Source organism: Vollenhovia emeryi, unplaced genomic scaffold, assembly GCF_000949405.1.
Source record: "Vollenhovia emeryi isolate VEMERY1.0 unplaced genomic scaffold, V.emery_V1.0 DF939914.1, whole genome shotgun sequence".
Classification (NCBI taxonomy): domain Eukaryota; kingdom Metazoa; phylum Arthropoda; class Insecta; order Hymenoptera; family Formicidae; genus Vollenhovia; species Vollenhovia emeryi.
Window position 1 is genome coordinate 908 of NW_011966452.1, and position 15,736 is coordinate 16,643.

A 15,736-nucleotide genomic window follows, 5' to 3' on the forward strand; every position below is an offset into this window, starting at 1 on the left:
AGCAGCAAATTAGTCACGTGATCCAAATTCACTACAGCATATTTGCTGCTCACGGAAAAGGAATAGCTGCAGCAGCACTGGCCGGCTAGATCGCGTGTCTGCTGCTTTGCTGTTCGTTCAATTGAACTTCACAGCGATGAAGCAAAATATGGTGAAATTTATTTTGCAGCATCTAGTAACAATTCTTCAACCAATAGCAGCGAGTTGCTGCGGCAGTATGCTGCGCATGAAATGGTACCTGAACGCAGCGATTGGCCGACACGATCCGTGCGTCATCGTGACTGGCCAAGTCGAATTCTCTGCCTTGATTGGCTCTCCACAAGTCTGTGGACTTCCCTTGTCAGTGCTGGACATGTAAACTGTCAAGTCATTCCTGAATTGGTACGGTTCTTGGATAGTTCCGTGCGGCGGGCGACGGACGGTTTGGTTCGCGCGCATTTAATGTAATTAATCGGGCAACTGATCGGAATAATGGGAGCGGTGCGAATAATTAACGACGATCGCCACTTCAACGGCGAGCTGGCCAACGCCGGTCAGAAGCTCGTCGTCGTGGATTTCACAGCGAGTTGGTGAGCACCTTTTTTCCCCCCTTTTGTCAAGGTTATGTTATGTTTCTCATTAACATCTATTCGCCCGCTGGCTCTATCGCGCCCGAGAGCGCTCCAGGTTTACGACGATTAACGCGGTCGCTCTCGCCCCCGGCTTGATTTTGCGCAGGTGCGGACCCTGCCAGAGAATCGCCCCGATATTCGAGCAACTGTCGCTCAAGTATCCCAGGGCGGTGTTCCTGAAGGTGGACGTGGACAAGTGCGCGGACACCGCCTCGACGCAGGACGTCAGCGCGATGCCGACCTTCATCTTCTACCGCAGGCGCGCGCGGCTGGGCCACTGCCAAGGTGCGGACCCGGTGGGGCTCGAGTCCAAGATCCAGCAGTTCTACGGCAGCGGCGGCGACGCCGACGACGCCGCCGACGACTCGGTCGCGGACTCCCTGCCCGGCCATGTACGAAACACCGACAATGCCTATTACCACATCCTCGGGATGATCGTTCTCGCCGCGGTTCTGTTTTACTGGAATAAGTACCAATGAAAGGGCTGCCCGCTCGTGCGTGGCAAGCGGAATGGCGAGCTCTCTCTCTCTCTCGCACGGAAATTAATCTGGCCATTTCGGTTTGACGGCAAAACCGGCGTCGCGCGCTTCCTTCATAATTATTCTACTTCTTCTCTAGAAACTGTACCTGTGAACGAGATCTTTATGTCTGTACTTTCGAAACTTAACTTGGCGACTGTTTATAACTTCATATCTAGCCAACTTTTCTCTCCTCGTCGTTGGGACGACAATTATTTGTGTCCATTTTGCGCGAGGCAGTATTCCTGTTGTGAAGTTTATTGTTAAAGTATATTGTTAAGATCTCTTAGGCTGATGGCAGAGAACAATCCGTAAACGCTTAAGACTGTCTCAGTCGTAGACGTAGGGCAAGGCAGAGAGAAACGTAAGTCATATTCAACAGCCTTTCACGACTTACGTTTCTCTCTGCTTTGCCCTACGTCTACGACCTGAGACAGTCTTAAGCGTTTACGAATTGTTCTCTGCCATCAGCCTTAATCGGCGTTCTCTTTTATTTTAGCCGTGTGTGCGTGGAACAGAAAATCTTTTTTGTCTCGCAAAATTTGTCTCGCCTCCTCGTGATCACAGTGTAGTCGGTAACGGGAGAACCTACGGAGAGCATTAATTTGTAAACATTTGATTGATTCGGAAAGACAAAATCGTAATATGGAACTTTACGATACAGACATTCGGTTATATTGGTCTGCTTGGCAAATTTTGTCAGACAGATATTCCAAAAGTTATTTATTAACTTTAAAAAGACCCGAGTTCGACGCATACGTTACTTTGTGCGAGAAATTTCGCGTGTATCTCCAGTTTTGTCGAGAGGAAACCGTGAGAAAAATTACGTGATAACAATCGAGATTATTTTTGTCAACTTGGCCACGTTGCAGTGCAAAAGTTAAATTTCCTTATAGTTGGAAAAAGTGGGATTGTTGAGGGCGCGCTAAACTTTTGGATTATGCAAATATCAAAGTACCACGTCTATGTGATTTACGTTAAGTGGGAACAGAACTTGTTATGGTGTTCAAGCATCCACACGATCAAACGTATAAAAGTTATATACCGTCTTTATGTTGTTTGAATAAAAATCAGACCTCAAAAGAATGAGTTTATAAGAGTTTTAGATTTAAATGATAGTACGAAAGTTATTGGCCTGAGGGGAAAATATATAAACTTGATGAAAATTAAATAATTAAATTCGATAGAATTAAGCTTCAGTTATTCTTAAAGTATATTTCTATAATTTTGCATTTTTTAATACAACTTGAAGACTTTTTGCTTCTAGCTTTTAGTCATTCTCTTTCTTTCAATTTAATTATAAAATATTGTTAATGTATATATCCGAAAGATATTGTACTGAAAATAATACAACTTTGATACTTGCACGCTTGTGTGATTTAATAACCTTTATCTAAATAATCCCACCTAGCGCGATAAATAAATCTCTCAATTTAGTAATTTGACAAATGATGAAGGAATGGAAGATTGATAAGATAACTATACTAATTGTCATAATTACGCGACGCGTGTCTAAATACAGATTTGCAAAGAATTGGATTTTTTTTATGAAAAAATTATACTGGATTAAAATGAGAGATTGGTGGAAAAAATATTTAAAGACCTGCAGCTGGGAGAAAAAAAAGCAGCAAAATTTCAGGCGGCAATTGTACAAATCCTGTAGATATTTTGCACAATCCAACTATATTTACGTCAAAAACAAATTAGACAAGCAGAATACTAAAATTCAGATAGTTTTTCAGAAGTAATTTCAGGAGACGAGTTCAAGAAAAGATAAATGTAAAAAGATTGTAGTTTATTCTCATCAAATAGATTGAACGAAATCTCTAGATACATTTCCGGGCAAGTTTTTCAATCTTTCATCCTTTTTTCGTTGTCTTAGTTGTGTCTCGTAAAGATTGTTTTAGCGAATCTCAGCGTCGCCGAGTTTGAACCTTTAGCGCTTTACTTCGAAATTTGTTCGATCTTTTTCTCGTTAATGATTGACTCAAGAACTTTCGGGGTTTCTTTTTCAGATGGACCTGTCCAGTTTTATAATGAAGCAGCAGTGCGAGTGTTTAAACGAGTCCGACTATCATACTTTCCCTCAGTGTTTGAACTCGGCGGACAGTGGGTATCTCCAGAGCGATGAAGACGAACAGCTGATAATGTCGATCACATTCTCGCAGCCTGTTAAGGTTCACTCGCTCAAGTTCAAAGCGCCTACGGAAACTGGGCCGAAAAATATCAAACTGTTCATCAACCAGCCCAGGACGATCGATTTTGAAATGGCCAGCTCCAACACGAGTACTCAAGATCTAACGTAAGCCTTGGACAATCTGCCAGGATATACTCAAGTTGACATAGAATATAAAAAGAAAAAGTATCTCTACGAAATTGTTGAAAACATCGGACGGATTTAACGAACGATAAAAAATATTTCTCCAAAACCTCTTCTTCACGTGCGCAACGGTTAAGATAAATTTCTAATATTTAATCGTCTGCTTTTAGCGTGATGTTAAAACAGAATTTCCCTTACTTTTTTCTAACGAGGTAAAAAAATTAATACGCGCAACTTCGGTTGCAGATTATCAGCCAAGGACGTCGAGGAGGGAAATCCGGTACCGCTGCGCTACGTCAAGTTCCAGAATGTGCAGAATCTTCAAATCTTTGTGGCAGACAATCAGAGTGGCTCGGAAACAACGAGAATCGATCATCTAGTCATAATCGGCACACCAATCTCGACTACCAACATGGGAGAATTCAAGAGAGTATCCGGCAAGAAGGGGGAAAGCCATTGAGACGGACTTTCCTGCAACAATAATGTATAAGGATATCACCAGGAATTTCGATTTGCCTACTAACATTCCCCCGGGTTTTTTTTTCTTACAGAGTAAAACCGATGTAACGAGAAAATAAAAACTTATTTCAGTATCGCAATAACTTTGCTCGTACAATAATTTATTATCACACAATTCATGAAATTAATAATAGATCTTACAATCTATTATCAAATATCTTACACTCCATTATCAGATATGAGAACATTTTTACAGTTTGGGTTTACGCTTAACCTACAAAGGACGAGTCTTCGGCGAGATGCAATCGAATTCATTTTTAAACGCTCGTCTGTAATTGATACATTCTATCTTTCTGGATAATACTTGACGAGGTAATTCGCACAAAACATTGTTCAAAACTTTACACCGTTCTCATATTTTCCCTAATTTTGAGTGTATTGAAAAAAAAACCAAGTTACAGAATTCTACTCGCTGGCAACGCTGACAACAGAGTAATCCCTGCTTCGAGTTATTTCGTACAACAAACAAAATATCACTCGATTGTAAATTTAACTTGGCAGGTAGATTGTTTGAACACATGTAGTTTCTATCTCTTTGTTAAAAGTATATACGTACACTAGGGATCACTGAAGCTTCTCCATATGATTTTAGGCACATAGTAACACATTTTGCGTATACATACATGGAAAATGTATGTGTTCTACCTGTGCCTAAATTCGTATGGGAAGGCATCAGTGATTCCTAGTATACGTTATGAAGTATGTATAAGCGGTATGAACACCGTCTTTCAACATGACCCTAAAAATATGGAAAGAACCCCGCACTAATCATATAGGAAATTGGATCTCGGTTAAATTGGCTAGTTTTCACATATGTTGTAGCTCATGACCTGCTGAACAAAAAATATAATGGGCTCAAACATGGAAAATAATGGCTAGTTACTAGAGCTACAGCCCAGTGAAACATGGAAAATTTGGGCTCCGCGGATCTTGTTTGGAAATACTTTGAAAGTTGTTTGGTTCGATATATATTTGTTTGGTTCGAAATAAGACTATATTTCATTATATAGTGTCTCTGAAAAACTCCTGACATAAAAATGTGCAGTGAAAAATGGGTGTCCATTTAAGAAATTGAAATTGACCCTCGTGTGACCTTCAAATGATTATCCAAGGTCAATGGCATCGTCTTATGTCTCCCTTCGAACCAAACAACTTTTGTCTGAAACATTTTTTCCTAATATGCTTCAAAGTATTTCCAAACAAGACCCGCGGAGCCCAAATTTTCTATGTTTGAGTGGCTGTAGCCCAGTAACTAGCCATTATTTAAGTTTGAGCTCATTACATTTTTTGTTCAGCAGGTCATAAGCTACAACATATGTGAAAACTAGCCAATTTAACCGAGATCCAATTTCCTATACATATGATTAGTGCGGGGTTCTTTAGGAGTTACGGCAATCGCATTGCTTTGAGGTTTATATCTGTTTTCTCGCTTGCGCTATTGTGTCTTCTCTCACTTTAATCCATAGAACTATTCAAAACGACAACGCCACAAGTTGCAAAAGGTAAACCCTTGCTGTTGACCAGCTTTGACCCCAAGCAAGTTATACGCGTGTAGATAGACATGTGCTCATATTTTTTATACATACTCCGTAGTGTACATCCTCCAAGTCGCTCGCCCTCTTTTATACGAATCTTTAAGATCGTAGTATCACGGTTTGTAATGGAAGAATCCCTAAAAAATTAATGATCATTTCTTTATCGTTATAAACATTTTTTTAAGTGCCCTTCATTAAGAGGCTCTGTGAATTCGCCAGATACCGCCGCATCGGCAAGCTCGCGTCCACCGTTGATCCCAGGATCTGAGCGCAGCTGTCCTCGTCGAGTTTTGCACTTGGGCCTTACCGCCGCATCTAACGATAAAACAATAAAAAGAATTATATACCATATAAAGCTATATATATATAGAGACATTATATTGGACTGTGTATATGTTATATATGTATTTTTATTATATTATGCAGAGAGAGGAAATGGAAGGAGAAGAATACGGCAGGGGGAGTAGAAGACAGTACAAGGAAGAAAGAAAAGATATGAATTTAGTTGAGGACCGTTAGAGAGCGGCGTCTTGGCATGAGAAGCTGATATCGCATTCGACGGGAATGGGTAAAGAAGAGAAGTTGTACTGCACAAAGAGGCAAAGGGATGAAAGAAGCAAGAAGAGGATAACGAAGTCAAAGGAGTATGGAGTAGGATAGGGTAAAAGTAAGTTTAAATAGTACAATTAAGTAAGATGGATAGAGGCTCACGTAGAAGTTAGGGACAGAACGCGGTGCAGGAATGGAGGAATGAATGAGTGTGTGTGTATGAGGCAAGGCTATAATTGTAAACCAAACTCCACTTCTCTATCGCACGTAAGCTGAAGTGCAACAAAGATTGATCGATTAATTTATTACATTCTTTTATTAATTAGGTAATCAGCATGAAAAGCTCTATAAATCGATAATACCTCGTGCATTGCTTCACCAGGAGCGGTTGTTTCCCTAAATACAAGTGCCGTATCGTGTCCACGATCTGTCCGCTGTGCATACAACCTTCGACGGAATTTATCTCAGGCGTAAAAACCAGTTGCTCGGGCTCCACTCCATATTCCAGCTGCAATCACAAAGAAAATGGCAAGAATGAGTAAATATTTATGCGTCATGTGTATATAAATTAATGAAGTTTGAGTGGTTTTTTTAATAGTTCTAACAGTATCCTTGTCTTTTCTTTTCTTTTTATGAATATGCAGACGTCGCAAGTTTTACCTGTAACGGGAGGTTCTGATAGAACAAAATCGGAGAGACTACGGCGGTTATGCTGTTGCTTTGGTGCAACTGTGGAATCATGATTTGATTTGGCAGCAAGCAGCATTCATCTGAAAAGAGGCGGTACTTGAAAATTTTTGGCGTCGGAAAATTTTATGTCGCATCGGTTCATTCCATATTGATTGTAGGATATGAATATGTGTAATAATGCACGTCACTGCACGTGAATACACAATGTAATAATAATGTAATAATAATCATAACGTCGCCCTCACCGGCGTTTACCCAGTAGGAGGGGGCGCATTTGTGTGCGGATGTCGATCTAACGAGAGGGGTTTTACGCTGATAGTGTCGCTTAACGGGGTGCTCAACATATCTACCGAGTGCGGGGCTCGGTGTTGAATGCGTAATGCATTTTTCTTTACTTTCAAAGAAAAAAAAAGTTATCGGGCGGGTGGGAGGGTAATAATGGAGACACTTGATTGTCTTGTGTTTCAAGACTGACGATTTAAGTCGGCACGCAGTTCTCATTTCGAACTGTCACGATATGTGGCATTCGGGAAATAACGTTAGAGTACTGTTACATTTGTCGCGCGACAAATTTTTTAAGCGTGTTGATTAGCTACAGGATAGAAAATTTTTAGATACTCAACTTTGCTATCCTGCAGCTGATCGAAACGCGCTCGAAAAATTTGTCGTACAACAAATGTAATACCAGCCTCAGTCTGTTTATTGCGACAAATATCATCGCATACCTCAGTGGTCGAATTGAGACGCCCGCCTAGTGAGTAGGGAGGTCCAGGTTCAAAACCCTGATTGAGGGTATATTTTTCGCAATAAATTTAAATAAGAATTATTTAAACACTAACATCCTGTCACGGCTCTTTAGTCCGTGTTCCTTCAAATTTGTGTTTATCACGTGTGAGCCTTATGATTTTTATTACTTTAGTGTTTTAAAAAAATAATCATAACTTTCGTAAGAAAAGAACGAGGTAGGATTTAACGTGCCCAACACTTTTATCGTTTCTGGCATCCTTTATTTATACGGCAATTTTTCCTTGAACAAAAACTTCAATCCTTTTTTTTCGCTTAGAACATATCTTGAGCTTTTAAATTGATTGTCACAGGCAACAGTCTTTGGTGGTTTAGTTAGCTCGGCGAAGTGGAAGTTTCTTGCGAATTCGTCTCAAGGGATTGCAACAGCAGCATCGGTTTCTCCACAATCGGTTCCGTCTCTTCACCCTCGCTCGAGAGGATCTGAAGGAAGACCTCTGTTTTCTCGCTAGTCGGACTCTCCACTTCGGCTATGAAGTAACTTGACTCGCGTTTCGATCTCGGCTCATCTGCTTCCCAATCGTTCTTATCCTTCGCGTTCTCCACGTTTTTTGCGCTCCCTCTGTACTGTACATTTTCCGTCCTATTCTCTCCGTCCTCTGTACTCGTCACGGTGTCCGCGTTATCGCTCTCGGTCGCTTCACTCGGGAAGAAATGTGTTCTCGTCTTCATCGACTTGGCGCTCTCGACCCTCTCCGCTTCGCGGATCAGATCGATGAAGAATAACTCTCTCGGCGACATAGGCGTCTTCGGGGACTTGACCTCGTCCTCCAAGGGCGATACCGTCACCAGCTTCAGATAATCCTGCAAGGGACTCTTCTCGGCGTCCCTGCTGACGGTGCTCAAGCGAGCTCTCTCATCTTCCTCGAAGCGTACCACTCCAGCGGTGTCCTCAATGTTTTCGCCAGATAACTGCTTATGTATCACCAAGGGTGGCAGGTCCTTCCTGAGATTTTCTCGGTCGCTCTTCTTAGCTTCTGAATCGTTCCGCCCCTTCTCGAGAAACTCCGCGTCTGCAGACAATATCTGGTGGACGCTCAGAGGTCTCCTCGCATTATCCGAGCCGTACTTGGAGATCGCGCTGAGCTCCAGGCTTTGTTTAACTTGGAGGCGCCTCCAAAAGATTATCAGTCCGCACATGATGACGATCCAGATTAGAAACGCGACTGTCCAGAAGATGAAGGACCAATATGAAGGCCAGTACGCGAACACGTAGCATATGGCCCAAATTAGAGGGCAGAGGACGAGCCAGTAAACCAAGAACACGCACAGGGTTGTCCAGGGAAATGACAGGTGCTCGCATTTCTTTAGACTGGACTGCCTGTGGATCACGTAGTTCTTTCCGTGCAGCCTGTTCTCCTTCAGAGCAAGCGAGTCTTTGTGCTTGATTGCGAGCTTGGTAGTCATCGCACCTTCGTGGATTCGACAGATTTTACTATCTTCTCCCGTACGTACGTTGTACTTTTCTTCGGTCGTACTGTCCTGTTAGTATTCCATTGTGTTGAGAGAGAAATGGATAATAAATCGATTCCCGCACGCAAGGTGTTACTTGCAATTCTTCTTCTGAACTTGTAACTGTATTATTGCGCAATTGTGTTGCCGCACAACCGTCACGATGCGAGCGATTTAGTGCGGCTAAAGAGTATATCAGAATTATTCTAACTTTTCAGGATGTGGTAGTTTTATCAAACTTCCTGGCCACAAGTCGTAGTAATCGAGTAGCGAATATACGTGATAAGAATTAAATTCGCGTTAAATCTGTCCGTTTCGAGATTGCAAGATTCTTCCAAATCAACATCATTTCTTTCCGAGAATTTTTTAATAAGCATAAATAAATATAAGTTTAAAAAATGAAAAAGCATATTGCAACGAAAAAGGATTTCCTTTTCTCAACTTGACTGTCGTTTTAACGTCATAAAAAAATTAATCTTCATAGGATTAAGTTGGTAGAGCTTGATATAAGTAAAAATTATATTAAATGCAATTTTAAGAAATTCCAAGAAAATCATAAATGTACCAATTAAACCGTCGTCCACCTGTTGTTGCGCGTCTCCGTTAGGCTGCACCAGTTTTGTTAACAAACAGAACAGCAGGGCCAGGACATCTAGGTTGTCGGCGCTACGAAGAAATACTGGTAGACACGACGGGCGGAGCAGTCCCCAGATGCGTATGATAACCAGTAACTCACGAACGGTATTCAAGGCCTTGTGATCCTTGAGGAGCTCATACTGAGCAAGAAAATAAAAGTAATCAGTTAAAGCTAATATGACACGAGTGGATGTCAATCTTTAAACTGAATATATGTTTTCGAAACATGAAGTAATTTTAATTAATTTTAATGGAAAGCTATATCATATGCTAGCGAAGGCCAATATAAATTTGCCACCATATATTTGATGCCACAAAAGATTTTTGTAACATTACAAAAATGTATCCGGAAGCGATAAGTATTAAAAATCCGGGTTTAAAACTTTCCTTGCGATTTTCAGAGGGGACGACCGTATTTGTTAGAAATACCAGGGTTGGGAAAGTTACTTTATAAAAGTAACCAGTTACAGTTACAGTTTTTTCGCTAACAATGTAACTAGTTACAGTTACAAGTTACCAATTCTGAAAAGTAACGCGTTACAGTTACTCGAAAAGTAACGAATCGTTACTTTGCAGTTACTCCCTTGCAATAAAAATAAAAATATCGAATCTGCATTTTGATTTGTAAAGCGGCGATAAAGGCGTTTATGCGCAAATGCAAGGCCTAATGCGATCTGTGCAGGTTGAAAAAATATATAAAGTAACTATTAAATTAGTTACTAGTTATCGAAAAAATGTAACTGAGTTACGTTACAGTTACAGATGTAGAGAAAGTAACGAAGTTAGAGTTAGCAAAAAGAAGTAACTGTAACTGTAACTTCGTTACAAGTAACGAGTTACTTCCCAACCATGAGAAATACCTACCCCGCCAGTCTTCACCTGCATCCTCTGCTCGGGTAATCTGGCCAGCAAGTTCAAAGCCAAGTCGGCGACCCACTGAATAAGCTGCTGTAGCGACTGGAGTGTGCTCGGCTCTACCGTAAACTCTTTCGGTTCGATATGCAGCAATATCTAATAAAAAAAAACATTAAACAAATCAGTAATTTCATTTCAGACAATCATTAAAGCAGCAATTTGTTTTGTTCTAATTAGAAGCGACCAAGTTCCCTATTTTCGACTGCCTGGTCACTTCTAATTTACATCCTCTGCACACGAAATAAGAATAAAAAAAATAAACATGTTATTACCGTGTGCGCAATTATGTTCGTGTATATCTGTGTAATTGCACTTTCATTCTACGCATGGAATGGCAAATGCGATAGGAGAATAGAGCAAGGACAAGAGACACGATTTATGCAAGTTTAGTTGGTCAAGAATGTGCGGGTTCGATTTCAACACCTTATCAACGTCAGTAGTGATGTCAGTTATCACCGCGGCTAGGGCCTCCGTCGGGCCTTTGTCGTGGGATAGATCCGATGGCCTCACTAAAGACTTGAAGGCGGTAGCTACCGAGTGTATCATCAGCAACGACGACAGATCAGCAGCCTTGTTTTGCCCGGTCATGAGCATCCTGGAAGTGTTAATTGCAGGCATTTAATCTTTCCGATTTACAATTTGAAATAATCTTTCTCTCGTCAGAAAGAGATCCTCAAAGGCAATTCTTAAATGCCGCGTCGAGACGCATCTTTTCTTTATTTTTAATGTAAATTTGAAAATTAATTTACTCGTTTTAGAAACGCCCGTATGTGCGTGACGTAGTTACCTATACAACGACGTCTTGATGCACAAAAACTGGATGTAATGGTATTGCTGCGTAGATTGCAGTTGCCTGTTGAAGGAGGCATCTAATCGCTCGCACAGTGCTTCGATCACGGATGACCTCAGGCACAAAAGTATGTCCAACCAATCCAATCCCGTCACCAAACAATACTCCAGTAAAGTACAGGCGTAGTTCAACGACATCGATGTACCTAATCGTATAAATCGATCGTATATTTCGCGATCTCTCAGAAATACGCTTGCGACTGAGCGAGAGATGAATCAATTTAAATATAAATGAAGAAAATTCGACGTTTCACCTGTGGTGCCGTCCGGTAACAATTTATAGAGATACAGATTGCCATGAGTGTCGCACGCGAGAAGTACGCATCCCAGCCACGAGAGATCCATGTGGGCGATAGACACGGAGCTCTTGAAGTATTTGTTGCTAGGCTCGTCCGGGCGCCAGCTTGTGTTCAAGGACGAGAACGCCACTTCCTTCAGGCAGTCGAGACGATTCAAGCAGTGCACCGACGAGTCCGCTAACGCTATTATTACGTAACTCGGAGGCGGTAAAGTTGTTACTATGGACAGCTTTGTGGTCGCAATCGCCGTGACCGGTGACTGGCAGCGATACTGCGATTGATACTGCCAAACCTACGCGCCAAGAGTAAAGTAGTCACAAATCTCTATTAAGTACTGTTTAAATGTATTATTTATGCTACTATTAAATACTATTTGAATATTGCTATTTAAATACAATCGAATGCGTCTTGCTTGACATCTGCTACTTGACTAGTGCATTTGTTGGCGACGAGTGAAAATATCAGTCGAACGGTAGTCCAACACTTACAACCGTCTTGAAAGGCTCTAGAGTCTTTGGCTGAAACAACTTGTGAACCGGTTGCGACTTCTCCCGCAGCTCCCACACCTCGACGAATCCGCCGCTCTCGCTGTTCGCCGCGATGACCAGAGAATCGGCATCCTCTCTGACCACAAACTTTAAGTGCGTCACGACTGTACCTGCGAAGAAAGTTAAAACACTCGCAGCCGTAAAGGAATAAACCGCCCACAATGTCGTTTGACCGATTGATCTTACATGAATTATCTTTGGGCGCGCCGTCCTGCAGAAAGAAGCTCGGCAAGGCTTGCGAGGTGATGGTGCACTTGTCGTCGTTCTTGCGCACCAGCACTCTGAAGCACCTTATCGGCAGGCAGATGCTACCGCTGCTGACCGCGACGAGAAAGTGGCCGTCTGAAATCCACCAAGCAATTTGTGATAGACTGTCTCACCATCCACCATCTACATTCGCAAATCGCTTTACACATGACAAAGAGTACTTTTTCCGTAGCACAGGTCCACCGCGGTTATCCTGTGCCGCGTGTTGCCGAGGCTCTCCGTCGAGTAGCAAATCGGATTTTGCAGGTCCTTGTTGATCATGATCGCGCCGACCATACCGGTCGTCGACACCACCAGCACGCCTTCGGCCGCCCTGCCGCCGAACTGCCTGACGGAAGGTGCGAACAGCAGGTGGTTAAACTTCTCGCTGTAATGGATGCTGTCCTTCTTCTCCGTCACCAGCCCCGTCTGTGGAGTCATCGAAGGAAGAAAAGTAAGGGGGTGTCTCTGTTAAGTTTGACGCGTCCGCCCGAGTTGAATATCTCCCTCTCGGTTTGCAGCGCAAAATAATAATCAATTGAACTTTCGCGCAATTCCCCATTTCTTCTAATACTCGTGGGGGAAACTGTCTTCGCCGTGCAGCGTTCGTCTAGATACCTTTTTGCCATTGTGGAACCACGCCACGCCTAATATGTGCTCGCCAGGGAAGTACGTGGAGCCTATTAGTACCCAATCGTTCAAAATGTGGTCCTTGAACATCCACAGCTGCACATTCCCGACTGTATCTGCCATCACCAACTTGTCGCCGGGCAGATCCCACTCTAGTGCGGTGATACTGTGCTTATTCGAGAACACTCTGGAGACACACAAGAGACGTGACCGTTAGCTCGGCCCTCTCAGCACATACAGGGTAGGCCATTTTAATCTACGCACTGAAATCTCTCAAAATCCATAAGTTTAAGACAAAAATGTTTCAGACAAAAGTTGTATGGTTTCGAGAGGGCCATAATAGGGTACCATTGGTTTGACCTTGAAGAGTTATTTGAAGGTCACACGAAGATCACGTTTAATTTTTTAAGTGGAACACCCTATATATTTTTGCATATTCTTGTAGCTTACCCCAAGAGCTTTCCAAGACACTGTAATAAAATATTTTTTTAGCAAGAACTTTTTGAGTTGTAAAGCTTGATGGTTCCAATATTTCGACATAAATTATAAAATATCTCATAAAATATTCATTTTTTTATTATCTTTTCTTAATGGTTTTATGCACAGAATAATGTCGGCCGTTGTGGCTGCAGTTCCGATCCGCGCAATCCGACCGCGCAACCTCCACGTGGTATACCTTGGGTAACACTAATGCCGGCAGTACTGTTACTTTCAAGCTTTGTAACTCAAAAAGTACTTAACGAAAAAACATTTTATTACAGTGTTTCGGAAAGCTCTCGAGGTAAGCTACAAGAATATGCAAAAATACATAGGGTGTTCCGTTTAAAAAATTAAACGTGACCTTTGTGTGACCTTCAAATAACTCTTCAAGGTCAAACCAATGGTACCCTATTATGGTCCCCTCGAAACCATACGACTTTTGTCTGAAACATTTGTGTCTTAAACTTATGGATTTTGAGAGATTTCAGTGCGTAGATTAAAATGGCCTACCCTGTCTTTGACGAAAGCGCTATTAGATACGGGAAGTAATGTAATATATCCTTCGGGGGGGGGGGGAGGATATTACAGCGATGACGATTTAACAGGTATGGTCTGAGTACTTACTTATGAGCGTGCCACGGCATATTCAAGTCCGCCACGTAAACGTGGCAGCCCCGTGTCTTGCCGCTGCTGTCGTCCAACTCCGTCATCGTGGTAAACGCCACTATATTCCGACTGGATAAGGAACACAACGATTGTCCGTTGTACAGGCTAGAACAAATTGTCAGTTAGCATTCTGATCTCACATATTGAAAGGCATGCTTTGTTCACACCTCAGAGTATTATTAAGTGCTGCGAGAGAGGAACGTTTTGTTCATGTATTAACTCTTTTACTACGAGTGATACATAAAATATGGTACTATTCATTACATGTCCTTTTAGCTGACTAGCTTTCCAAAACGCTATAAAGTCCCCTGTTATAAGATAGGCTCTTAATACGAGATAGTAGAGTTTCTGCTAAATGAACAGGCATTGTCTGTTGGTTTCACCACGAATTTGTTGCCCACGGAGCGAAATGTATTCGGTGGAAAAATCATCGTTGGATCGTGTAAACGTTACGCAAAAGATTTTTGATTGAATTCGGATGTTGAAAACCTTCTATCTCACATTAGAATCCTACGTCCTGATAGTGGGCTTTCCTCTAAATTTTCCTTAAGTCGTAGCTATGAGACCCGAAAGTTACGTTCTTGTCGGCAGTAACATTTTACTCGAGGTTCACCCCTGGTAAGAGCTCACGTCCGGTTTTACATCTTCGTTGAGTCTGTGTGCACAAAAAATTGACAAAGGTGTCAACCACGACGCGTAACTCTAATGCCAATGAAAATGTTACTTTCAGGCCTGATATACTTGAAATTATTGGAAAGCTGGAAAATATGTTGTGGACACGGGACTGTTGTACCACGCCGAGATCTTGTTGCCGCTGTGGGGTTGAATAATCTCATCTCCTTCGCCATAAATTGTCAACTTGATTCGACACGACATCGAAACAGCTGATCGTTCTATCCTCGATTTGGGGGGGGGGGGAGGGAAGAGGTTTATATTCGAGGACGAAAGAGTCGAGGAAACGTACCATTCTTGATTGGAGAAGAATTTGGAGGAACTCCTTCTGTTAACGGTGTAAAGCAGATCCATCTTTGTTCGTTCCGCTCCCCTTAATGCACACACAATACTACGGTTCGAACTTTCCTAATTAACAAGGACGCTGCTGGACGCTCCCTTCGGTCGTCATTAATAACTCTTGATGGATCGCTGCCTCTCGAAGTATACTATTCCTCGCGAGATTCCTGCCGTGAGCGGCGACGTGAATCCCTCTCCGGAAATAAGATAAAATAATTCCTCCTGCGGAGTGTCACGCTTAGCGAATCGGCGCTTTAACTCAATTGGTTACGTATGGATCGAATGCCACTTCATAGTTTTCTCCTCGGGTCGCTTCACCTCCTTACGGGGAGAATCTTTGTAGTACTTGTAGCACTTGTAGTAGCTAAATACTTGTAGTGACAGCATCAATAAAAAAAATTATATCAATACGTAAACTGTGTGAAAGTTCGACGACGCTCAACGATACTCGACGATAC

At 42.1% G+C, this 15,736-nt stretch overlaps 3 protein-coding genes across 3 annotated transcripts; 1 reads left to right on the forward strand and 2 right to left on the reverse strand.

Annotated features, from left to right (window-relative positions):
• The first annotated feature begins 370 nt into the window (after positions 1 to 370).
• On the forward strand, positions 371 to 3,996 carry LOC105556586 (thioredoxin-like protein 1). Its single transcript, XM_012003680.1, has 4 exons — positions 371 to 569; positions 718 to 1,003; positions 3,145 to 3,431; positions 3,696 to 3,996. Exons 1-4 carry the CDS (start codon positions 472 to 474, stop codon positions 3,907 to 3,909), a joined length of 885 nt encoding a protein of 294 aa, XP_011859070.1. The 5' UTR covers positions 371 to 471; the 3' UTR covers positions 3,910 to 3,996.
• Positions 3,997 to 4,852: 856 nt separating this feature from the next.
• Positions 4,853 to 15,730, reverse strand: LOC105556588 (mediator of RNA polymerase II transcription subunit 16). The gene is made up of 14 exons (XM_012003682.1): positions 15,232 to 15,730; positions 14,226 to 14,372; positions 13,110 to 13,308; positions 12,674 to 12,920; positions 12,432 to 12,587; positions 12,186 to 12,355; positions 11,653 to 11,989; positions 11,337 to 11,544; positions 10,973 to 11,144; positions 10,499 to 10,645; positions 9,564 to 9,774; positions 6,713 to 6,822; positions 6,415 to 6,560; positions 4,853 to 5,818 (listed from the first exon to the last, which is right to left on the reverse strand). Exons 1-14 carry the CDS (start codon positions 15,291 to 15,293, stop codon positions 5,698 to 5,700), a joined length of 2,433 nt encoding a protein of 810 aa, XP_011859072.1. The 5' UTR covers positions 15,294 to 15,730; the 3' UTR covers positions 4,853 to 5,697.
• On the reverse strand, positions 7,728 to 9,543 carry LOC105556587. Its single transcript, XM_012003681.1, has one exon. It carries the CDS (start codon positions 8,951 to 8,953, stop codon positions 7,862 to 7,864), a length of 1,092 nt encoding a protein of 363 aa, XP_011859071.1. The 5' UTR covers positions 8,954 to 9,543; the 3' UTR covers positions 7,728 to 7,861.
• Positions 15,731 to 15,736: the final 6 nt, after the last annotated feature.

Coding starts and splice junctions, on each gene's coding strand:
- LOC105556588 (XM_012003682.1), bottom strand. CDS start 15,293: ATGGATCTGCTTTACACCGTTAACAGAAGGAGTTCCTCCAAATTCTTC. Junction 11,990..12,185: donor TAGAGCCTTTCAAGACGGTT/GTAAGTGTTGGA, acceptor CTTGGCGCGTAG/GTTTGGCAGTATCAATCGCA. Junction 11,145..11,336: donor ATCAAGACGTCGTTGTATAG/GTAACTACGTCA, acceptor TAACACTTCCAG/GATGCTCATGACCGGGCAAA.
- LOC105556586 (XM_012003680.1), top strand. CDS start 472: ATGGGAGCGGTGCGAATAATTAACGACGATCGCCACTTCAACGGCGAG. Junction 570..717: donor GTGGATTTCACAGCGAGTTG/GTGAGCACCTTT, acceptor GATTTTGCGCAG/GTGCGGACCCTGCCAGAGAA. Junction 3,432..3,695: donor ACGAGTACTCAAGATCTAAC/GTAAGCCTTGGA, acceptor CTTCGGTTGCAG/ATTATCAGCCAAGGACGTCG.
- LOC105556587 (XM_012003681.1), bottom strand. CDS start 8,953: ATGACTACCAAGCTCGCAATCAAGCACAAAGACTCGCTTGCTCTGAAG.